The 26,612-nt window shown below is 40.5% G+C and overlaps 1 protein-coding gene across 2 annotated transcripts in view; it reads right to left on the bottom strand.

Annotated features, from left to right (window-relative positions):
* Nucleotides 1-26,612, bottom strand: part of DMTN (dematin actin binding protein) — a 168,259-nt gene that overhangs the window by 66,925 nt on the left and 74,722 nt on the right. For both annotated transcript variants that reach the window (XR_008402885.1, XM_053717953.1), the window contains exon 9: nt 11,538-11,678. Coding sequence is in view for 1 of the 2 variants with exons in the window: in XM_053717953.1 (XP_053573928.1) it covers nt 11,538-11,678 (141 nt within the window). In the remaining variant the exon portion in view is untranslated. The remainder of the gene's footprint in view (nt 1-11,537; nt 11,679-26,612) is intronic.

The following is a 26,612-nucleotide window of genomic DNA, read 5'->3' as shown; positions in this document are numbered from 1 at the left end:
TAATAGAAGTAAATTGGAATGTTGTTAAAATTATATTCGCTACTTGAATCATGAAAGAAAAGATTTGGGTTTAGTGTCCCTTTAAGATGGAGGCAAACAGGTAGAGGTGGGGGAGTTAGAGAGCTGTTTGGGGGGGATCAGGGAGGTAAGGGGGGATACTACCCTGCAGTAAATATATTAAAAACAACTTTTATTTTTATACTGGCAGACTTTCTGCCAATACTTAAGATGGGGGTGAGGGAGGAAAACATAATTTATGTAAGAACTTACCTGATAAATTCATTTCTTTCATATTAGCAAGAGTCCATGAGCTAGTGACGTATGGGATATACATTCCTACCAGGAGGGGCAAAGTTTCCCAAACCTCAAAATGCCTATAAATACACCCCTCACCACACCCACAAATCAGTTTAACGAATAGCCAAGAAGTGGGGTGATAAGAAAAAAAGTGCGAAAGCATAAAAAATAAGGAATTGGAATAATTGTGCTTTATACAAAAAAATCATAACCACCACAAAAAGGGTGGGCCTCATGGACTCTTGCTAATATGAAAGAAATGAATTTATCAGGTAAGTTCTTACATAAATTATGTTTTCTTTCATGTAATTAGCAAGAGTCCATGAGCTAGTGACGTATGGGATAATGAATACCCAAGATGTGAATCTTCCACGCAAGAGTCACTAGAGAGGGAGGGATAAAATAAAGACAGCCAATTCCGCTGAAAAATAATCCACACCCAAAACAAAGTTTAAATCTTATAATGAAAAAAACTGAAATTATAAGCAGAAGAATCAAACTGAAACAGCTGCCTGAAGTACTTTTCTACCAAAGACTGCTTCAGAAGAAGAAAACACATCAAAATGGTAGAATTTAGCAAAAGTATGCAAAGAAGACCAAGTTGCTGCTTTGCAAATCTGATCAACCGAAGCTTCATTCCTAAATGCCCAGGAAGTAGAGACTGACCTAGTCGAATGAGCTGTAATCCTTTGAGGCGGAGTTCTACCCGACTCAACATAAGCATGATGAATCAAAGACTTTAACCAAGATGCCAAAGAAATGGCAGAAGCCTTCTGACCTTTCCTAGAACCAGAAAAGATAACAAATAGACTAGAAGTCTTTCGGAAATCTTTAGTAGCTTCAACATAATATTTCAAAGCTCTAACTACATCCAAAGAATGCAACAATCTTTCCTTAGAGTTCTTAGGATTAGGACACAATGAAGGAACCACAATTTCTCTACTAATGTTGTTAGAATTCACAACCTTAGGTAAAAATTTAAATGAAGTTCGCAACACCGCCTTATCCTGATGAAAAATTAGAAAAGGAGACTCACAAGAAAGAGAAGATAATTCAGAAACTCTTCTAGCAGAAGAGATGGTCAAAAGAAACAAAACTTTCCAAGAAAGTAATTTAATATCCAGCGAATGCATAGGTTCAAACAGAGGAGCTTGAAGAGCCCCCAGAACCAAATTCAAACTCCAAGGAGGAGAAATTGACTTAATGACAGGTTTTAAACGAACCAAAGCCTGTACAAAACAATGAATATCAGGAAGATTAGCAATCTTTCTGTGAAAAAGAACAGAAAGAGCAGAGATTTGTCCTTTCAAGGAACTTGCAGACAAACCTTTATCCAAACCATCCTGAAGAAACTGTAAAATTCTAGGAGTTCTAAAAGAATGCCAAGAAAAATGATGAGAAGAACACCAAGAAATGTAAGTCTTCCAGACTCGATAATATATCTTCCTAGATACAGATTTACGAGCCTGTAACATAGTATTAATTACGGAGTCAGAGAAACCTCTATGACTGAGAATCAAGCGTTCAATCTCCATACCTTCAAATTTAAGGATTTGAGAGCCTGATGGAAAAAAGGACCTTGCGATAGAAGGTCTGGTCTTAACGGAAGAGTCCACAGTTGGCAAGTAGCCATCCGGACAAGATCCGCATACCAAAACCTGTGAGGCCATGCTGGAGCCACCAGCAGAACAAACGAACGCTCCTTTAGAATCTTGGAAATCACTCTTGGAAGAAGAACTAGAGGCGGAAAGATATAGGCAGGATGATACTTCCAAGGAAGTGACAATGCATCCACTGCTTCCGCCTGAGGATCCCTGGATCTGGACAGATACCTGGGAAGCTTCTTGTTTAGATGAGAAGCCATCAGATATATTTCTGGAAGTCCCCACATTTGAACAATCTGAAGAAATACCTCTGGGTGAAGAGACCATTCGCCCGGATGTAATGTTTGGCGACTGAGATAATCCGCTTCCCAATTGTCTATACCTGGGATATGAACCGCAGAAATTAGACAGGAGCTGGATTCCGCCCATACAAGTATTCGAGATACTTCTTTCATAGCCAGAGGACTGTGAGTCCCTCCTTGATGATTGACATATGCCACGGTTGTGACATTGTCTGTCTGAAAACAAATGAACGACTCTCTCTTTAGAAGAGGCCACGACTGAAGAGCTCTGAAAATCGCACGGAGTTCCAAAATGTTGATTGGTAATCTCGCCTCCTGAGATTCCCAAACCCCTTGTGCTGTCAGAGACCCCCATACAGCTCCCCAACCTGTCAGACTTGCATCTGTTGAGATCACAGTCCAGGTCGGAAGAACAAAAGAAGCCCCCTGAACTAAACAATGGTGGTCTGTCCACCACGTCAGAGAGTGTCGTACAATCGGTTTTAAAGATATTGTGATATCTTTGTATAATCCCTGCACCACTGGTTCAGCATACAGAGCTGAAGAGGTCGCATGTGGAAACGAGCAAAGGGGATCGCGTCCGATGCAGCAGTCATAAGACCTAGAATTTCCATGCATAAGGCTACCGAAGGGAATGATTGAGACTGAAGGTTTCGACAAGCTGAAACCAATTTCAGACTTCTCTTGTCCGTCAGCGACAGAGTCATGGACACTGAATCTATCTGGAAACCTAAAAAGGTTACCCTTGTCTGAGGAATCAACAAACTCTTTGGTAAATTGATCCTCCAACCATGTTCTCGAAGAAACGATACAAGTCGATTCGTATGAGATTCTGCTAAATGTGAAGACTGAGCAAGTACCAAGATATCGTCCAAATAAGGAAATACCACAATACCCTGTTCTCTGATTACAGATAGAAGGGCACCGAGAACCTTTGTAAAAATCCTTGGAGCTGTTGCTAGGCCAAACGGCAGAGCCACAAACTGGTAATGCTTGTCTAGAAAAGAGAATCTCAGAAACTGATAGTGATCTGGATGAATCGGAATATGCATCTTGTAAATCTATTGTGGACATATAATGCCCTTGCTGAACAAAAGCCAGAATAGTCCTTATAGTTACCATTTTGAATGTTGGTATCCTTACATAACGATTCAATATTTTTAAATCCAGAACTGGTCTGAAGGAATTCTCCTTCTTTGGTACAATGAAGAGATTTGAGTAAAACCCCAGCCCCTGTTCCAGAACTGGAACTGGCACAATTACTCCAGCCAACTCTAGATCTGAAACACATTTCAGAAATGCTTGAGCCTTCACTGGATTGATTGGGACACGGGAAAGAAAAAATCTTCTTGCAGGAGGCCTTATCTTGAAGCCTATTCTGTACCCTTGTGAAACAATGTTCTGAATCCAAAGATTGTGAATCAAATTGATTTAAATTTCTTTGAAAAATCGTAATCTGCCCCCCACCAGCTGGGCTGGAATGAGGGCCGCACCTTCATGTGGACTTGGGAGCTGGCTTTGGCTTTCTAAAAGGCTTGGATTTATTCCAGACTGGAGATGGTTTCCAAACTGATACCGTTCCTGTAGGGGAAGGATCAGGCTTTTGTTCCTTATTGTGACGAAAGGAACGAAAACGATTAGCAGACCTAAATTTACCTTTAGATTTTTTATCCTGTGGTAAAAAAGTTCCTTTTCCCCCAGTAACAGTTGAAATAATAGAATCCAACTGTGAACCGAACAATTTATTACCCTGGAAAGAAAGGGAAAGCAAAGTTGACTTAGAAGACATATCAGCATTCCAAGTTTTAAGCCATAAAGCTCTTCTAGCTAAAATAGCTAAAGACATATACCTGACATCAACCCTAATGATATCAAAGATGGCATCACAAATAAAGTTATTAGCATGTTGAAGAAGATTAACAATGCTATGAGTATTATGATCTGATACTTGTTGTGCTAAAGCTTCCAACCAGAAAGTTGAAGCTGCAGCAACATCCGCCAAAGATATAGCAGGTCTAAGAAGATTACCTGAACATAAGTAAGCTTTTCTTAGAAAGGATTCAATCTTCCTATCTAAAGGATCCTTAAAGGAAGTACTATCTGCCGTAGGAATAGTAGTACGTTTAGCAAGAGTAGAGATAGCCCCATCAACCTTAGGGATTTTGTCCCAAAACTCTAATCTGTCAGATGGCACAGGATATAATTGCTTAAACCGTTTAGAAGGAGTAAATGAATTACCCAGATTATTCCATTCCCTGGAAATTACTTCAGAAATAGCATCAGGGACGGGAAAAACCTCCGGGAATAACTACAGGAGGTTTAAAAACCGTATTCAAACGTTTAGATTTAGTATCAAGAGGACCAGATTCCTCTATTTCTAATGCAATTAAGACTTCTTTAAGTAAAGAACGAATAAATTCCATTTTAAATAAATATGAAGATTTATCAGTATCAATCTCTGAAACAGAATCCTCTGAACCAGAAAAATCATTATCAGAAACAGAATCAGAATGATGATGTTCATTTAAAAATTCATCTGAAAAATTAGAAGTTTTAAAAGACCTTTTACGTTTACTGGAAGGAGGAATAACAGACATAGCCTTCTTAATAGATTTAGAAACAAAGGCCTAGATTTGGAGTTTTGTCGGTAAAGACCCGCGTAGCTTACGCCGGCTTTTTTCTGGCCGCACCATAAAAATAACTCTGGTATTGAGAGTCCACATAAAGGCTGCGTTAGGCTCCAAAAAAGGAGCGTAGAGCATATTTAACGCAGCTTCAACTCTCGATACCAGAGTTGCTTACGCAAGCGGCCAGCCTCAAAAACGTGCTCGTGCACGATTCCCCCATAGAAAACAATGGGGCTGTTTGAGCTGAAAAAAACCCTAACACCTGCAAAAAAGCTGCGTTCAGCTCCTAACGCAGCCCCATTGTTTGCTATGGGGAAACACTTCCTACGTCTGCACCTAACACTTTAACATGTACCCCGAGTCTAAACACCCCTAACCTTACACTTATTAACCCCTAATCTGCCGCCCCCGCTATCGCTGACCCCTGCATATTATTATTAACCCCTAATCTGCCGCTCCGTAAACCGCCGCTACTTACATTATCCCTATGTACCCCTAATCTGCTGCCCTAACATCGCCGACCCCTATATTATATTTATTAACCCCTAATCTGCCCCCCACAACGTCGCCTCCACCTGCCTACACTTATTAACCCCTAATCTGCCGAGCGGACCTGAGCGCTACTATAATAAAGTTATTAACCCCTAATCCGCCTCACTAACCCTATAATAAATAGTATTAACCCCTAATCTGCCCTCCCTAACATCGCCGACACCTAACTTCAATTATTAACCCCTAATCTGCCGACTGGAGCTCACCGCTATTCTAATAAATGTATTAACCCCTAAAGCTAAGTCTAACCCTAACACTAACACCCCCTAAGTTAAATATAATTTAAATCTAACGAAATTAATTAACTCTTATTAAATAAATTATTCCTATTTAAAGCTAAATACTTACCTGTAAAATAAACCCTAATATAGCTACAATATAAATTATAATTATATTATAGCTATTTTAGGATTTATATTTATTTTACAGGTAACTTTGTATTTATTTTAACCAGGTACAATAGCTATTAAATAGTTAAGAACTATTTAATAGCTAAAATAGTTAAAATAATTACAAAATTACCTGTAAAATAAATCCTAACCTAAGTTACAATTAAACCTAACACTACCCTATCAATAAATTAATTAAATAAACTACCTACAATTACCTACAATTAACCTAACACTACACTATCAATAAATTAATTAAATACAATTCCTACAAATAAATACAATTAAATAAACTTGCTAAAGTACAAAAAATAAAAAAAGAACTAAGTTACAAAAAATAAAAAAATATTTACAAACATAAGAAAAATATTACAACAATTTTAAACTAATTACACCTACTCTAAGCCCCCTAATAAAATAACAAAGCCCCCCAAAATAAAAAAATGCCCTACCCTATTCTAAATTACTAAAGTTCAAAGCTCTTTTACCTTACCAGCCCTGAACAGGGCCCTTTGCGGGGCATGCCCCAAGAAGTTCAGCTCTTTTGCCTGTAAAAAAAAACATACAATACCCAAGCCCCCCAACATTACAACCCACCACCCACATACCCCTAATCTAACCCAAACCCCCCTTAAATAAACCTAACACTAAGCCCCTGAAGATCTTCCTACCTTGTCTTCACCTCACCGGGTTCACCGATCTGTCCAGAAGAGCTCCTCCGATGTCCTGATCCAAGCCCAAGCGGGGGGCTGAAGAGGTCCAAGATCCGGCTGAAGTCTTCATCCAAGCGGGGCAGAAGAGGTCTTCCATCCGATTGAAGTCTTCATCCAAGCGGCATCCATCCGGAGCGGAGCGGCAGCATCCTGAAGACCTCCGACGCAGAACATCCATCCTGGCCGACGACTGAACGACGAATGACGGTTCCTTTAAATGACGTCATCCAAGATGGCGTCCCTCGAATTCCGATTGGCTGATAGGATTCTATCAGCCAATCGGAATTAAGGTAGGAATATTCTGATTGGCTGATGGAATCAGCCAATCAGAATCAAGTTCAATCCGATTGGCTGATCCAATCAGCCAATCAGATTGAGCTCGCATTCTATTGGCTGTTCCGATCAGCCAATAGAATGCGAGCTCAATCTGATTGGCTGATCGGATCAGCCAATCGGATTGAACTTGATTCTGATTGGCTGACTCCATCAGCCAATCAGAATATTCCTACCTTAATTCCGATTGGCTGATAGAATCCTATCAGCCAATCGGAATTCGAGGGACGCCATCTTGGATGACGTTATTTAAAGGAACCGTCATTCGTCGTTCAGTCGTCGGCCAGGATGGATGTTCCGCGTCAGAGGTCTTCAGGATGCTGCTGCTCCGCTCCGGATGGATGCCGCTTGGATAAAGACTTCAATCGGATGGAAGACCTCTTCTGCCCCGCTTGGATGAAGACTTCAGCCGGATCATGGACCTCTTCAGCCCCCCGCTTGGGCTTGGATCAGGACATCGGAGGAGCTCTTCTGGACAGATCGGTGAACCCGGTGAGGTGAAGACAAGGTAGGAAGATCTTCAGGGGCTTAGTGTTAGGTTTATTTAAGGGGGGTTTGGGTTAGATTAGGGGTATGTGGGTGGTGGGTTGTAATGTTGGGGGGGTATTGTATGTTTTTTTTTACAGGCAAAAGAGCTGAACTTCTTGGGGCATGCCCCGCAAAGGGCCCTGTTCAGGGCTGGTAAGGTAAAAGAGCTTTGAACTTTAGTAATTTAGAATAGGGTAGGGCATTTTTTTATTTTGGGGGGCTTTGTTATTTTATTAGGGGGCTTAGAGTAGGTGTAATTAGTTTAAAATTGTTGTAATATTTTTCTTATGTTTGTAAATATTTTTTTATTTTTTGTAACTTAGTTCTTTTTTATTTTTTGTACTTTAGCTAGTTTATTTAATTGTATTTATTTGTAGGAATTGTATTTAATTAATTTATTGATAGTGTAGTGTTAGGTTAATTGTAGGTAATTGTAGGTAGTTTATTTAATTAATTTATTGATAGTGTAGTGTTAGGTTTAATTGTAACTTAGGTTAGGATTTATTTTACAGGTAATTTTGTAATTATTTTAGCTATTAAATAGTTCTTAACTATTTAATAGCTATTGTACCTGGTTAAAATAAATACAAAGTTACCTGTAAAATAAATATAAATCCTAAAATAGCTACAATATAATTATAATTTATATTGTAGCTATATTAGGATTTATTTTACAGGTAAGTATTTAGCTTTAAATAGGAATAATTTATTTAATAAGAGTTAATTTATTTCGTTAGATTTAAATTATATTTAACTTAGGGGGGTGTTAGTGTTAGACTTAGCTTTAGGGGTTAATACATTTATTAGAATAGCGGTGAGCTCCAGTCGGCAGATTAGGGGTTAATGTTTGAAGTTAGGTGTCGGCGATGTTAGGGAGGGCAGATTAGGGGTTAATACTATTTATTATAGGGTTAGTGAGGCAGATTAGGGGTTAATAACTTTATAATAATAGCGATGCGGTCCGGTCGGCAGATTAAGGGTTAATAGGTGTAGGTAGCTGGCGGCGACGTTGTGGGGGGCAGGTTAGGGGTTAATAAATATAATACAGGGGTCAGCGGTGTTAGGGGCAGCAAATTAGGGGTACATAAGTATAACGTAGGTGGCGGCGCTTTGCGGTCGGCAGATTAGGGGTTAATAGGTGTAGGTAGCTGGCGGCGACGTTGTGGGGGGCAGGTTAGGGGTTAATAAATATAATACAGGGGTCGGCGGTGTTAGGGGCAGCAGATTAGGGGTACATAAGGATAACGTAGGTGGCGGTCGGTAGATTAGGGGTTAAAAAATTTTAATCGAGTGGCGGCGATGTGGGGGGACCTCGGTTTAGGGGTACATAGGTAGTTTATGGGTGTTAGTGTACTTTAGAGTACAGTAGTTAAGAGCTTTATAAACCGGCGTTAGCCCAGAAAGCTCTTAACTACTGACTTTTTTCCTGCGGCTGGAGTTTTGTCGTTAGATGTCTAACGCTCACTTCAGACACAACTCTAAATACCGGAGTTAGAAAGATCCCATTGAAAAGATAGGATACGCAATTTACGTAAGGGGATCTGCGGTATGGAAAAGTCGCGGCTGAAAAGTGAGCGTTAGACCCTATTTTGAGTGACTCCAAATACCGGAGGTAGCCTAAAACCAGCGTTAGGAGCCTCTAACGCTGGTTTTCACGGCTAACGCCAAACTCCAAATCTAGGCCAAAATCTCTTATGTTAACAGGAACACCCTGAATATTAGATGTTGATTATCTGCATTAACAAGTTTGTCATGACATTCATTACAAACAACAGCCGGAGGAACAGTTACCACAAGTTTACAACAAATACACTTAACTTTGGTAGATCCAGCATCAGGCAGCGATTTTCCAGAAGTAGCTTCTGATTCAGGGTCAATCTGAGACATCTTGCAATATGTAATAGAAAAAACAACATATAAAGCAAAATTGATCAAATTCCTTAAATGACAGTTTCAGGAATGGGGAAAAATGCCAATGAACAAGCTTCTAGCAACCAGAAGCAAATAAACAATGAGACTTAAATAATGTGGAGACAATAATGACGCCCATATTTTTTAGCGCCAAAAAAAGACGCTTACATTATTTGGTGCCTAAATGCTTAAAGCGCCAAAAATGACGCCACATCCGGTGACGCCGACATTTTTGGCGCAAAAACGTCAAAAAAATTACGCAACTTCCGGCGATAAGAATGACGCCGGAAATGACAAAGAAAATATTTGCGCCAAAAAAGTCCGCGCCAAAAATGACGCAATAAAAAGAAGCATTTTCAGCCCCCGCGAGCCTAACAGCCCACAGGGAAAAAAGTCAAATTTTAAGGTAAGAAAAATTGATTATTCATATGCATCATCCCAAATAATGAAACTGACTGTCTGAAATAAGGAACGTTGAACATCCTGAATCAAGGCAAATAAATGTTTAAACACATATATTTAGAACTTTATATAAAAGTGCCCAACCATAGCTTAGAGTGTCACAAAAATAAGACTTACTTACCCCAGGACACTCATCTACATGTAGTAGAAAGCCAAACCAGTACTGAAACGAGAATCAGTAGAGGTAATGGTATATATAAGAGTATATCGTCGATCTGAAAAGGGAGGTAAGAGATGAATCTCTACGACCGATAACAGAGAACCTATGAAATAGACCCCGTAGAAGGAGATCATTGAATTCAAATAGGCAATACTCTCTTCACATCCCTCTGACATTCACTGCACACTGAGAGGAAAACCGGGCTCCAGCCTGCTGCGAAGCGCATATCAACGAAGAATCTAGCACAAACTTACTTCACCACCTCCACGGGAGGCAAAGTTTGTAAAAACTGATTTGTGGGTGTGGTGAGGGGTGTATTTATAGGCATTTTGAGGTTTGGGAAACTTTGCCCCTTCTGGTAGGAATGTATATCCCATACGTCACTAGCTCATGGACTCTTGCTAATTACATGAAAGAAATAGAGCTGTTTGAGAGGGATCAGAGAGGTATCAGGGGGTGGGATGTGTCAGGTGGGAGGGTAATCTCTACACTAAAGCTAAAATTAACCCTACAAGCTACCTCATTAACCCATTCACTGCTGGGCATACAGCCTTCTGTACCAAAAATCAACGCCAAACCCATATATGTCTGCTATTTCTGAACAAAGGGGATCCCAGAGAAGCATTTACAACCATTTGTGCCATTATTGCACACGCTGTTTGTAAATAATTTTAGTAAGAAACCTAAAATTGTGAAAAAGTTAACAATTTTTTTAAATTTGATCGCATTTGGGGGTGAAATGGTGGCATGAAATATACCAAAATGGGTCTAGATCAATACCTAGGGTTGTCTACTAAAACATTTTATATAGTTTTGATGGGTAAATATAAAAAAGGCTCTATTTCTGTTTAAATGTAGTGATGGCAAAAATGCTAAAAATGCTCTGGTCTTTTGGGGAAGTTTTTGTCTAAAATGCCCGGTCCTTAAGGGGTTAAAGATGTCAGATATTAAAGCTCCGCCTCTTTGTACTGGGGCTGCCATCTTGGAGCTCAGGTATTCTCAGAGCCTGTGACATAAGCAGTGCACACTCACAGATCAGTAATATTGCCTATTTTTTACAGTTATATAATGTGCTTCAGGTTAGTGTACATGATACAAAGCAGGAGCTGTACATATTTGCTTTGGCTGCATTGCTATATATTATTGTTGAGTGTTTTTTTTTTAAATATATTTTGTGTAACTGAAAAACTGTGTAAAAAATACAATAATGTAAAGCTCACATGATATATTGTGCACACTAACTCCAAGCAAATGATACTGCTGTAAAAAATAGGCAATATTACTGATCTGTGAGTGTGCATTGCTTCTGCCAAAGGCTGTGAGAATACCTAAGCTCCAAGATGGCGGCCCCCAGTACAAAGAGGCGGAGCTTCTGTATCTGGCACCTTTGAGCTATTAAAACAGGAGAACTGATTTGTAAAGAGCTGCAGGAACATGATGATATGCAATAACATATCAAGTAGTTACTATTTTTTTGTAGTTGTGTACTGCAGTTTAATGTCCCTTTAAGTTTGCTTGTTCCATCTGAACCAATAAAGTTTAAGTTTGACTTGACAAAGGATTTTTACTTGAATCTCATGGGTGGGTATGGGCTCTGCACAATATTCTCTTAACAAATATATAATAAAGATGTAAAAATGACAGATAAATTATTCATACCTACAACCGCTAAGGAAGGTGGACAAGGCCAATAGTCTGTCTCTATCTTTGCTGGCTGGTTTGGATCTGGTGGTTTTGCAGCCGGAAACTTAGAAGATTCAACAATAGGGTCATCAGAACATCTGTGAGCATGCACCGAGTCTGAGAAAAAGTTAAAGAAAACAATGTGAAAGAGATGATTTGACAGCAGGTGAGTTTTAATATTCTATAAAAGTGGATCTTACACTAAAGAGCAATACATTGAGTGACCCTACGTATAAAGGAGTTAGTCTGTAATAATTTTCTGTGTTATTTTATAATACCCTGTTCATTAACAGTCACTACTCCATATTGCCGATAGGTTGTATAGAATAACACGCAAATTGGAGAGACTCAAAAGACCATTCTATTCTTAGTAAATTAGGGAATATGTGTTAAACAGTCACTGTACTAAAATTAAATGGCCTCTCCAGGATTTTTTGTATCTTGCAATGATTTAGCTTAGTTACTTAGGCCCTGATACTAAAATGCTCTCTGGACGTGTGAGATTCTATAAGAATGGTGGCCAGTACTTCTATTTCCCTGGTGGAACTCTTAAAGCCAAGGGCCGTATACTGCATTTTCATATAGGAAGGAGATGCATACAAAAAAAAAATCATACAAAAAGAATAATTGAACCATTCACACAAAAATACTCATGGAAAAAAATTTATGGTTAAGGTGCATCAAAAATCGTTACAAAATGATTCACCGAAAATTGTATTTTGCCAAAAATGTAAAATTTTTATGTAAATTACACAGGAATAAGGTGTATTAAATATGCACAGTGTAAATCGTAATTTAAATACACTGGATGTGCAAAAAACACATAGGCCTAGATTTGGAGTTTTGTCGGTAATGACCCGAAAAACTAACGCCGGCTTTTTTCTGGCCGCACCATAAAAATAACTCTGGTATCGAGAGTCCACATAAAGGCTGCGTTAGGCTCCAAAAAAGGAGCGTAGAGCATTTTTAACGCAGCTTCAACTCTCGATACCAGAGTTGCTTACGGACACGGCCAGCCTCAAAAACGTGCTCGTGCACGATTCTCCCATAGGAAACAATGGGGCTGTTTGAGCTGAAAAAACCCCAAACACCTGCAAAAAAGCCGCGTTCAGCTCCTAACGCAGCCCCATTGTTTGCTATGCGGTAACCCTTCCTACGTCTGCACCTAACACCCTAACATGTACCCTGAGTCTAAACACCCCTAACCTTACACTTATTAACCCCTAATCTGCCGCCCCCGCTATCGCTGACCCCTGCATATTATTATTAACCCCTAATCTGCCGCTCCGTAAACCGCCGCTACTTACATTATCCCTATGTACCCCTAATCTGCTGCCCCTAACACTGCCGACCCCTATATTATATTTATTAACCCCTAATCTGCCCCCCACAACGTCGCCTCCACCTGCCTACACTTATTAACCCCTAATCTGCCGACCGGACCTGAGCGCTACTATAATAAAGTTATTAACCCCTAATCCGCCTCACTAACCCTATCATAAATAGTATTAACCCCTAATCTGCCCTCCCTAACATCGCCGACACCTAACTTCAAACATTAACCCCTAATCTGCCGACTGGAGCTCACCGCTATTCTAATAAATGTATTAACCCCTAAAGCTAAGTCTAACCCTAATACTAACACCCCCCTAAATTAAATATAATTTAAATCTAACGAAATTAATTATCTCTTATTAAATAAATTTTTCCTATTTAAAGCTAAATACTTACCTGTAAAATAAATCCTAATATAGCTACAATATAAATTATAATTATATTATAGCTATTTTAGGATTTATATTTATTTTACAGGTAACTTTGTATTTATTTTAACCAGGTACAATAGCTATTAAATAGTTAAGAACTATTTAATAGCTAAAATAGTTAAAATAATTACAAATTTACCTGTAAAATAAATCCTAACCTAAGTTACAAATAAACCTAACACTAGACTATCAATAAATTAATTAAATAAACTACCTACAATTACCTACAATTAAACCTAACACTACACTATCAATAAATTAATTAAATACAATTGCTACAAAGAAATACAATTAAATAAACTAGCTAAAGTACAAAAAATAAAAAAGAACTAAGTTACAAAAAATAAAAAAATATTTACAAACATTAGAAATATATTACAACAATTTTAAACTAATTACACCTACTCTAAGCCCCCTAATAAAATAACAAAGCCCACCAAAATAAAAAAATGCCCTACCCTATTCTAAATTACTAAAGTTCAAAGCTCTTTTACCTTACCAGCCCTGAACAGGGCCCTTTGCGGGGCATGCCCCAAGAAATTCAGCTCTTTTGCCTGTAAAAAAAACATACAATACCCCCCCCAACATTACAACCCACCACCCACATACCCCTAATCTAACCCAAACCCCCCTTAAATAAACCTAACAGTAAGCCCCTGAAGATCATCCTACCTTGTCTTCACCATACCAGGTTCACCGATCGGTCCAGAAGAGCTCCTCCGATGTCCTGATCCAAGCCCAAGCGGGGGGCTGAAGAGGTCCATGATCCGGCTGAAGTCTTCATCCAAGCGGGCCAGAAGAGGTCTTCCATCCGATTGAAGTCTTCATCCAAGCGGCATCAATCCGGAGCGAAGCGGCAGCATCCTGAAGACCTCCACCGCGGAACATCCATCCTGGCCGACGACTGAACGACGAATGGCGGTTCCTTTAAATGACGTCATCCAAGATGGCGTCCCTCGAATTCCGATTGGCTGATAGGATTCTATCAGCCAATCGGAATTAAGGTAGGAATATTCTGATTGGCTGATGGAATCAGCCAATCAGAATCAAGTTCAATCCGATTGGCTGATCCGATCAGCCAATCAGATTGAGCTCGCATTCTATTGGAATAATCAGAATCAAGTTCAATCCGATTGGCTGATCCGATCAGCCAATCAGATTGAGCTCGCATTCTATTGGAATAATAATTTATTTAATAAGAGATAATTAATTTCGTTAGATTTAAATTATATTTAACTTAGGGGGGTGTTAGTATTAGGTTTAGACTTAGCTTTAGGGGTTAATACATTTATTAGAATAGCGGCGAGATTCGGTCGGCAGATTAGGGGTTAATAATTGAAGTTAGGTGTCGGCGATGTTAGGGAGGGCAGATTAGGGGTTAATACTATTTATGATAGGGTTAGTGAGGCGGATTAGGGGTTAATAACTTTATTATAGTAGCGCTCAGGTCCGGTCGGCAGATTAGGGGTTAAGAAGTGTAGGCAGGTGGAGGCGACGTTGTGGGGGGCAGATTAGGGGTTAATAAATATAATATAGGGGTCGGCGGTGTTAGGGGCAGCAGATTAGGGGTACATAAGGATAACGTAGGTGGCGGCGCTTTGCGGTTGGCAGATTAGGTGTTAATAAGTGTAGGCAGGTGGAGGCGACGTTGAGGGGGGCAGATTAGGGGTTAATAAATATAATACAGGGGTCGGCAGTGTTAGGGGCAGCAGATTAGGGGTACATAAGGATAACGTAGGTGGCGGTCGGCAGATTAGGGGTTAAAAAATTTTTTTCGAGTGTCGGCGATGTGGGGGGACCTCGGTTTAGGGGTACATAGGTAGTTTATGGATGTTAGTGTACTTTAGAGCACAGTAGTTAAGAGCTTTATAAACCGGCGTTAGCCCAGAAAGCTCTTAACTACTGACTTTTTTCCTGCGGCTGGAGTTTTGTCGTTAGATGTCTAACGCTCACTTCAGAAACGACTCTAAATACCGGAGTTAGAGAAATCCCATTGAAAAGATAGGATACGCAATTGACGTAAGGGGATCTGCGGTATGGAAAAGTCGCGGCTGGAAAGTGAGCGTTAGACCCTATTTTGAGTGACTCCAAATACCGGCGGTAGCCTAAAACCAGCGTTAGGAGCCTCTAACGCTGGTTTTCACGGCTAACGCCAAACTCTAAATCTAGGCCATAGAGATTTGTACTTATAAGTACAAAAATACAAAGCGTAATTGTTGTTTTTTGTAAAATGGGCATTCCATGGGTGTATATGAAAATGTCTCTCAAATCCCAGCATAATTCTGTAAACATTTCTGCCCTGCAAGTCTCACTGTTTTTTCTCACAACATGTGGCGTGCTTTTATCAAACTATTTAGAAAAACGATTTACTCTGAAAGGAACCTATGCATACGAAAATAACAGCGAAATGAAGGTACAGTGCACTGAAAACAACGTAATTTGATTTGTATTAGGCAGAATATTACATTTTAAACATATGTCGGGGTCTCCCTCTGTACTTTGTCTTCTATTGCAAACTTTTCCATAACAGAGAGTAATCATCATTTCTATGAGAGACATCTCACCACTCTCAGTGACAGCCCATTTTTTATAGAATTCCATGAGGGCTGCCCCTGCGAGTGTTGGAGTGGAAAACATGTTGAGACTGGAGATTTTTTTTAGAATCAGCACCTTAGTAATAATTCATTTAACAGGTATTTAAACAACCAAACAAATATTCCTTTCTAATCTCCCTATAATAGCAAAAACAGAATTTATGTTTACCTGATAAATTACTTTCTCCAACGGTGTGTCCGGTCCACGGCGTCATCCTTACTTGTGGGATATTCTCTTCCCCAACAGGAAATGGCAAAGAGCCCAGCAAAGCTGGTCACATGATCCCTCCTAGGCTCCGCCTACCCCAGTCATTCGACCGACGTTAAGGAGGAATATTTGCATAGGAGAAACCATATGGTACCGTGGTGACTGTAGTTAAAGAAAATAAATTATCAGACCTGATTAAAAAAACCAGGGCGGGCCGTGGACCGGACACACCGTTGGAGAAAGTAATTTATCAGGTAAACATAAATTCTGTTTTCTCCAACATAGGTGTGTCCGGTCCACGGCGTCATCCTTACTTGTGGGAACCAATACCAAAGCTTTAGGACACGGATGAAGGGAGGGAGCAAATCAGGTCACCTAAATGGAAGGCACCACGGCTTGCAAAACCTTTCTCCCAAAAATAGCCTCAGAAGAAGCAAAAGTATCAAACTTGTAAAATTTGGTAAAAGTGTGCAGTGAAGACCAAGTCGCTGCCCTACATATCTGATCAACAGAAGCCTCGTTCTTGAAGGCCCATGTGGAAGCCACAGCCCTAGTGGAATGAGCTGTGATTCTTTCGGGAGGCTGCCGTCCGGCAGTCTCGTAAGCCAATCTGATGATGCTTTTAATCCAAAAAGAGAGAGAGGTAGAAGTTGCTTTTTGACCTCTCCTTTTACCAGAATAAACAACAAACAAGGAAGATGTTTGTCTAAAATCCTTTGTAGCATCTAAATAGAATTTTAGAGCGCGAACAACATCCAAATTGTGCAACAAACGTTCCTTCTTTGAAACTGGTTTCGGACACAGAGAAGGTACGATAATCTCCTGGTTAATGTTTTTGTTAGAAACAACTTTTGGAAGAAAACCAGGTTTAGTACGTAAAACCACCTTATCTGCATGGAACACCAGATAAGGAGGAGAACACTGCAGAGCAGATAATTCTGAAACTCTTCTAGCAGAAGAAATTGCAACTAAAAACAAAACTTTCCAAGATAATAACTTAATATCAACGGAATGCAAGGGTTCAAACGGAACCCCCTGAAGAACTGAAAGAACTAAATTGAGACTCCAAGGAGGAGTCAAAGGTTTGTAAACAGGCTTAATTCTAACCAGAGCCTGAACAAAGGCTTGAAGATCTGGCACAGCGGCCAGCTTTTTGTGAAGTAACACAGACAAGGCAGAAATCTGTCCCTTCAGGGAACTTGCAGATAATCCTTTTTCCAATCCTTCTTGAAGGAAGGATAGAATCCTAGGAATCTTAACCTTGTCCCAAGGGAATCCTTTAGATTCACACCAACAGATATATTTTTTCCAAATTTTGTGGTAAATCTTTCTAGTTACAGGCTTTCTGGCCTGAACAAGAGTATCGATAACAGAATCTGAGAATCCTCGCTTCGATAAGATCAAGCGTTCAATCTCCAAGCAGTCAGCTGGAGTGAAACCAGATTCGGATGTTCGAACGGACCCTGAACAAGAAGGTCTCGTCTCAAAGGTAGCTTCCAAGGAGGAGCCGATGACATATTCACCAGATCTGCGTACCAAGTCCTGCGTGGCCACGCAGGAGCTATCAAGATCACCGACGCCCTCTCCTGATTGATCCTGGCTACCAGCCTGGGGATGAGAGGAAACGGCGGGAACACATAAGCTAGTTTGAAGGTCCAAGGTGCTACTAGTGCATCCACTAGAGCCGCCTTGGGATCCCTGGATCTGGACCCGTAGCAAGGAACTTTGAAGTTCTGACGAGAGGCCATCAGATCCATGTCTGGAATGCCCCACAGCTGAGTGACTTGGGCAAAGATTTCCGGATGGAGTTCCCACTCCCCCGGATGCAATGTCTGACGACTCAGAAAATCCGCTTCCCAATTTTCCACTCCTGGGATGTGGATAGCAGACAGGTGGCAGGAGTGAGACTCCGCCCATAGAATGATTTTGGTCACTTCTTCCATCGCCAGGGAACTCCTTGTTCCCCCCTGATGGTTGATGTACGCAACAGTTGTCATGTTGTCTGATTGAAACCGTATGAACTTGGCCCTCGCTAGCTGAGGCCAAGCCTTGAGAGCATTGAATATCGCTCTCAGTTCCAGAATATTTATCGGTAGAAGAGATTCTTCCCGAGACCAAAGACCCTGAGCTTTCAGGGATCCCCAGACCGCGCCCCAGCCCATCAGACTGGCGTCGGTCGTGACAATGACCCACTCTGGTCTGCGGAATGTCATCCCTCGTGACAGGTTGTCCAGGGACAGCCACCAACGGAGTGAGTCTCTGGTCCTCTGATTTACTTGTATCTTCGGAGACAAGTCTGTATAGTCCCCATTCCACTGACTGAGCATGCACAGTTGTAATGGTCTTAGATGAATGCGTGCAAAAGGAACTATGTCCATTGCCGCTACCATCAACCCGATCACTTCCATGCACTGAGCTATGGAAGGAAGAGGAACGGAATGGAGTATCCGACAAGAGTCTAGAAGTTTTGTTTTTCTGGCCTCTGTCAGAAAAATCCTCATTTCTAAGGAGTCTATTATTGTTCCCAAGAAGGGAACCCTTGTTGATGGAGATAGAGAACTCTTTTCCACGTTCACTTTCCATCCGTGAGATCTGAGAAAGGCCAGGACAATGTCCGTGTGAGCCTTTGCTTGAGGAAGGGACGACGCTTGAATCAGAATGTCGTCCAAGTAAGGTACTACAGCAATGCCCCTTGGTCTTAGCACAGCTAGAAGGGACCCTAGTACCTTTGTGAAAATCCTTGGAGCAGTGGCTAATCCGAAAGGAAGCGCCACGAACTGGTAATGTTTGTCCAGGAATGCGAACCTCAGGAACCGATGATGTTCCTTGTGGATAGGAATATGTAGATATGCATCCTTTAAATCCACCGTGGTCATGAATTGACCTTCCTGGATGGAAGGAAGAATAGTTCGAATGGTTTCCATCTTGAACGATGGAACCTTGAGAAACTTGTTTAAGATCTTGAGATCTAAGATTGGTCTGAACGTTCCCTCTTTTTTGGGAACTATAAACAGATTGGAGTAGAACCCCATCCCTTGTTCTCTTAATGGAACGGGATGAATCACTCCCATTTTTAACAGGTCTTCTACACAATGTAAGAATGCCTGTCTTTTTATGTGGTCTGAAGACAACTGAGACCTGTGGAACCTCCCCCTTGGGGGAAGTCCCTTGAATTCCAGAAGATAACCTTGGGAGACTATTTCTAGCGCCCAAGGATCCAGAACATCTCTTGCCCAAGCCTGAGCGAAGAGAGAGAGTCTGCCCCCCACCAGATCCGGTCCCGGATCGGGGGCCAACATTTCATGCTGTCTTGGTAGCAGTGGCAGGTTTCTTGGCCTGCTTTCCCTTGTTCCAGCCTTGCATTGGTCTCCAAGCTGGCTTGGCTTGAGAAGTATTACCCTCTTGCTTAGAGGACGTAGCACTTTGGGCTGGTCCGTTTCTACGAAAGGGACGAAAATTAGGTTTATTTTTTGCCTTGAAAGGCCGATCCTGAGGAAGGGCGTGGCCCTTACCCCCAGTGATATCCGAGATAATCTCTTTCAAGTCAGGGCCAAACAGCGTTTTCCCCTTGAAAGGAATGTTAAGTAGCTTGTTCTTGGAAGACGCATCAGCCGACCAAGATTTCAACCAAAGCGCTCTGCGCGCCACAATAGCAAACCCAGAATTCTTAGCCGCTAACCTAGCCAATTGCAAAGTGGCGTCTAGGGTGAAAGAATTAGCCAATTTGAGAGCATTGATTCTGTCCTTAATCTCCTCATAAGGAGGAGAATCACTGTCGACCGCCTTTATCAGCTCATCGAACCAGAAACATGCGGCTGTAGCGACAGGGACAATGCATGAAATTGGTTGTAGAAGGTAACCCTGCTGAACAAACATCTTTTTAAGCAAACCTTCTAATTTTTTATCCATAGGATCTTTGAAAGCACAACTATCCTCTATGGGTATAGTGGTGCGTTTGTTTAAAGTGGAAACCGCTCCCTCGACCTTGGGGACTGTCTGCCATAAGTCCTTTCTGGGGTCGACCATAGGAAACAATTTTTTAAATATGGGGGGAGGGACGAAAGGAATACCGGGCCTTTCCCATTCTTTATTAACAATGTCCGCCACCCGCTTGGGTATAGGAAAAGCTTCTGGGAGCCCCGGCACCTCTAGGAACTTGTCCATTTTACATAGTTTCTCTGGGATGACCAACTTGTCACAATCATCCAGAGTGGATAATACCTCCTTAAGCAGAATGCGGAGATGTTCCAACTTAAATTTAAATGCAATCACATCAGGTTCAGCTTGTTGAGAAATGTTCCCTGAATCAGTAATTTCTCCCTCAGACAAAACCTCCCTGGCCCCATCAGACTGAGTTAGGGGCCCTTCAGAAATATTAATATCAGCGTCGTCATGCTCTTCAGTATCTAAAACAGAGCAGTCGCGCTTACGCTGATAAGTGTTCATTTTGGCTAAAATGTTTTTGACAGAATTATCCATTACAGCCGTTAATTGTTGCATAGTAAGGAGTATTGGCGCGCTAGATGTACTAGGGGCCTCCTGAGTGGGCAAGACTCGTGTAGACGAAGGAGGGAATGATGCAGTACCATGCTTACTCCCCTCACTTGAGGAATCATCTTGGGCATCATTGTCATTGTCACATAAATCACATTCATTTAAATGAATAGGAATTCTGGCTTCCCCACATTCAGAACACAGTCTATCTGGTAGTTCAGACATGTTAAACAGGCATAAACTTGATAACAAGTACAAAAAACGTTTTAAAATAAAACCGTTACTGTCACTTTAAATTTTAAACTGAACACACTTTATTACTGCAAATGCGAAAAAACATGAAGGAATTGTTCAAAATTTACCAAATTTTCACCACAGTGTCTTAAAGCCTTAAAAGTATTGCACACCAAATTTGGAAGCTTTAACCCTTAAAATAACGGAACCGGAGCCGTTTTGAACTTTAACCCCTTTACAGTCCCTGGTATCTGCTTTGCTGAGACCCAACCAAGCCCCAAGGGGAATACGATACCAAATGACGCCTTCAGAAAGTCTTTTCTAAGTATCAGAGCTCCTCTCACATGCGACTGCATGCCATGCCTCTCAAAAAACATAATTTATGTAAGAACTTACCTGATAAATTCATTTCTTTCATATTAACAAGAGTCCATGAGCTAGTGACGTATGGGATATACATTCCTACCAGGAGGGGCAAAGTTTCCCAAACCTTAAAATGCCTATAAATACACCCCTCACCACACCCACAAATCAGTTTAACGAATAGCCAAGAAGTGGGGTGATAAGAAAAAAAGTGCGAAGCATATAAAATAAGGAATTGGAATAATTGTGCTTTATACAAAAAAATCATAACCACCACAAAAAAGGGTGGGCCTCATGGACTCTTGTTAATATGAAAGAAATGAATTTATCAGGTAAGTTCTTACATAAATTATGTTTTCTTTCATGTAATTAACAAGAGTCCATGAGCTAGTGACGTATGGGATAATGACTACCCAAGATGTGGATCTTTCCACACAAGAGTCACTAGAGAGGGAGGGATAAAATAAAGACAGCCAATTCCTGCTGAAAATAATCCACACCCAAAATAAAGTTTAACAAAAAACATAAGCAGAAGATTCAAACTGAAACCGCTGCCTGAAGAACTTTTCTACCAAAAACTGCTTCAGAAGAAGAAAATACATCAAAATGGTAGAATTTAGTAAAAGTATGCAAAGAAGACCAAGTTGCTGCTTTGCAGATCTGGTCAACCGAAGCTTCATTCCTAAACGCCCAGGAAGTAGAAACTGACCTAGTAGAATGAGCTGTAATTCTTTGAGGCGGAATTTTACCCGACTCAACATAGGCAAGATGAATTAAAGATTTCAACCAAGATGCCAAAGAAATGGCAGAAGCTTTCTGGCCTTTCCTAGAACCGGAAAAGATAACAAATAGACTAGAAGTCTTACGGAAAGATTTCGTAGCTTCAACATAATATTTCAAAGCTCTAACAACATCCAAAGAATGCAATGATTTCTCCTTAGAATTCTTAGGATTAGGACATAATGAAGGAACCACAATTTCTCTACTAATGTTGTTGGAATTCACAACTTTAGGTAAAAATTCAAAAGAAGTTCGCAACACCGCCTTATCCTGATGAAAAATCAGAAAAGGAGACTCACACGAAAGAGCAGATAATTCAGAAACTCTTCTAGCAGAAGAGATGGCCAAAAGGAACAAAACTTTCCAAGAAAGTAATTTAATGTCCAATGAATGCATAGGTTCAAACGGAGGAGCTTGAAGAGCTCCCAAAACCAAATTCAAACTCCATGGAGGAGAAATTGACTTAATGACAGGTTTTATACGAACCAAAGCTTGTACAAAACAATGAATATCAGGAAGAATAGCAATCTTTCTGTGAAAAAGAACAGAAAGAGCGGAGATTTGTCCTTTCAAAGAACTCGCGGACAAACCCTTATCTAAACCATCCTGAAGAAACTGTAAAATTCTCGGTATTCTAAAAGAATGCCAAGAAAAATGATGAGAAAGACACCAAGAAATATAAGTCTTCCAGACTCTATAATATATCTCTCGAGATACAGATTTACGAGCCTGTAACATAGTATTAATCACGGAGTCAGAGAAACCTCTATGACCAAGAATCAAGCGTTCAATTTCCATACCTTTAAATTTAAGGATTTCAGATCCGGATGGAAAAAAAAAGGACCTTGAGACAGAAGGTCTGGTCTTAACGGAAGAGTCCATGGTTGGCAAGATGCCATCCGGACAAGATCCGCATACCAAAACCTGTGAGGCCATGCCGGAGCTATTAGCAGAACAAACGAGCATTCCCTCAGAATCTTGGAGATTACTCTTGGAAGAAGAACTAGAGGCGGAAAGATATAGGCAGGATGATACTTCCAAGGAAGTGATAATGCATCCACTGCTTCCGCCTGAGGATCCCGGGATCTGGACAGATACCTGGGAAGTTTCTTGTTTAGATGAGAGGCCATCAGATCTATCTCTGGGAACCCCCACATTTGAACAATCTGAAGAAATACCTCTGGGTGAAGAGACCATTCGCCCGGATGCAACGTTTGGCGACTGAGATAATCCGCTTCCCAATTGTCTACACCAGGGATATGAACCGCAGAGATTAGACAGGAGCTGGATTCCGCCCAAACCAAAATTCGAGATACTTCTTTCATAGCCAGAGGACTGTGAGTCCCTCCTTGATGATTGATGTATGCCACAGTTGTGACATTGTCTGTCTGAAAACAAATGAACGATTCTCTCTTCAGAAGAGGCCAAAACTGAAGAGCTCTGAAAACTGCACGGAGTTCCAAGATATTGATCGGTAATCTCACCTCCTGAGATTCCCAAACTCCTTGTGCCGTCAGAGAACCCCACACAGCTCCCCAACCTGTGAGACTTGCATCTGTTGAAATTACAGTCCAGGTCGGAAGAACAAAAGAAGCCCCCTGAATTAAACGATGGTGATCTGTCCACCACGTTAGAGAGTGCCGAACAATCGGTTTTAAAGATATTAATTGATATATCTTCGTGTAATCCCTGCACCATTGGTTCAGCATACAGAGCTGAAGAGGTCGCATGTGAAAACGAGCAAAGGGGATCGCGTCCGATGCAGCAGTCATAAGACCTAGAATTTCCATGCATAAGGCTACCGAAGGGAATGATTGAGACTGAAGGTTTCGACAGGCTGTAATCAATTTTAGACGTCTCTTGTCTGTTAAAGACAAAGTCATGGACACTGAATCTATCTGGAAACCCAGAAAGGTTACCCTTGTTTGAGGAATCAAAGAACTTTTTGGTAAATTGATCCTCCAACCATGATCTTGAAGAAACAACACAAGTCGATTCGTATGAGACTCTGCTAAATGTAAAGACGGAGCAAGTACCAAGATATCGTCCAAATAAGGAAATACCACAATACCCTGTTCTCTGATTACAGACAGAAGGGCACCGAGAATCTTTGTGAAAATTCTTGGAGCTGTAGCAAGGCCAAACGGTAGAGCCACAAATTGGTAATGCTTGTCTAGAAAAGAGAATCTCAGGAACTGATAATGATCTGGATGAATCGGAATATGCAGATATGCATCCTGTAAATCTATTGTGGACATATAATTCCCTTGCTGAACAAAAGGCAATATAGTCCTTACAGTTACCATCTTGAACGTTGGTATCCTTACATAACGATTCAATAATTTTAGATCCAGAACTGGTCTGAAGGAATTCTCCTTCTTTGGTACAATGAAGAGATTTGAATAAAACCCCATCCCCTGTTCCGGAACTGGAACTGGCATAATTACTCCAGCCAACTCTAGATCTGAAACACAATTCAGAAATGCTTGAGCTTTCACTGGATTTACTGGGACATGGGAAAGAAAAAATCTCTTTGCAGGAGGTCTCATCTTGAAACCAATTCTGTACCCTTCTGAAACAATGTTCTGAATCCAAAGATTGTGAACAGAATTGATCCAAATTTCTTTGAAAAAACGTAACCTGCCCCCTACCAGCTGAACTGGAATGAGGGCCGTACCTTCATGTGAACTTAGAAGCAGGCTTTGCCTTTCTAGCAGGCTTGGATTTATTCCAGACTGGAGATGGTTTCCAAACTGAAACTGCTCCTGAGGATGAAGGATCAGGCTTTTGTTCTTTGTTGAAACGAAAGGAACGAAAACGATTGTTAGCCCTGTTTTTACCTTTAGACCTTTTATCCTGTGGTAAAAAAGTTCCTTTCCCACCAGTAACAGTTGAAATAATAGAATCCAACTGAGAAACAAATAATTTGTTTCCCTGGAAAGAAATGGAAAGTAGAGTTGATTTAGAAGCCATATCAGCATTCCAAGTCTTAAGCCATAAAGCTCTTCTGGCTAAGATAGCCAGAGACATAAATCTAACATCAACTCTAATAATATCAAAAATGGCATCACAGATGAAATTATTAGCATGTTGGAGAAGAATAATAATATCATGAGAATCACGATTTGTTACTTGTTGCGCTAGAGTTTCCAACCAAAAAGTTGAAGCTGCAGCAACATCAGCCAATGATATAGCAGGTCTAAGAAGATTACCTGAACATAGATAAGCTTTTCTTAGAAAAGATTCAATTTTTCTATCTAAAGGATCCTTAAACGAGGTACCATCTGATGTAGGAATGGTAGTACGTTTAGCAAGGGTAGAAATAGCCCCATCAACTTTAGGGATTTTGTCCCAAAATTCTAACCTGTCAGGCGGAACAGGATATAATTGCTTAAAACGTTTAGAAGGAGTAAATGAATTACCCAATCTATCCCATTCCTTAGCAATTACTGCAGAAATAGCATTAGGAACAGGAAAGACTTCTGGAATAACCGCAGGAGCTTTAAAAACCTTATCCAAACGTATAGAATTAGTATCAAGAGGACTAGAATCCTCTATTTCTAAAGCAATTAGTACTTCTTTAAGTAAAGAGCGAATAAATTCCATCTTAAATAAATATGAAGATTTATCAGCATCAATCTCTGAGACAGAATCCTCTGAACCAGAAGAGTCCAAAGAATCAGAATGATGGTGTTCATTTAAAAATTCATCTGTAGAGAGAGAAGATTTAAAAGACTTTTTACGTTTACTAGAAGGAGAAATAACAGACAAAGCCTTCTTTATGGATTCAGAAACAAAATCTCTTATGTTATCAGGAACATTCTGCACCTTAGATGTTGAGGGAACTGCAACAGGCAATGGTACATCACTAAAGGAAATATTATCTGCATTAACAAGTTTGTCATGACATTTAATACAAACAACAGCTGGAGGAATAGCTACCAAAAGTTTACAGCAGATACACTTAGCTTTGGTAGATCCAGCAGGCAGAGGTTTTCCTGTAGTATCTTCTGGCTCAGATGCAACGTGAGACATCTTGCAATATGTAAGAGAAAAAACAACATATAAAGCAAAATAGATCAAATTCCTTATAAGACAGTTTCAGGAATGGGAAAAAAATGCCAAACATCAAGCTTCTAGCAACCAGAAGCAAATGAAAAATGAGACTGAAATAATGTGGAGACAAAAGCGACGCCCATATTTTTTGGCGCCAAATAAGACGCCCACATTATTTGGCGCCTAAATGCTTTTGGCGCCAAAAATGACGCCACATCCGGAACGCCGACATTTTTGGCGCAAAATAACGTCAAAAATGACGCAACTTCCGGCGACACGTATGACGCCGGAAACGGAAATGAATTTTTGCGCCAAAAAAGTCCGCGCCAAGAATGACGCAATAAAATGAAGCATTTTCAGCCCCCGCGAGCCTAACAGCCCACAGGGAAAAAAGTCAAATTTTTGAGGTAAGAAAAAATATGATAATTAAAGCATAATCCCAAATATGAAACTGACTGTCTGGAAATAAGGAAAGTTGAACATTCTGAGTCAAGGCAAATAAATGTTTGAATACATATATTTAGAACTTTATAAATAAAGTGCCCAACCATAGCTT

This window comes from Bombina bombina, chromosome 6 (assembly GCF_027579735.1).
Source record: "Bombina bombina isolate aBomBom1 chromosome 6, aBomBom1.pri, whole genome shotgun sequence".
Classification (NCBI taxonomy): domain Eukaryota; kingdom Metazoa; phylum Chordata; class Amphibia; order Anura; family Bombinatoridae; genus Bombina; species Bombina bombina.
The sequence above is the reverse complement of the archived record's forward strand: the minus strand, read 5'-3'. Positions and strand labels throughout refer to the sequence as shown.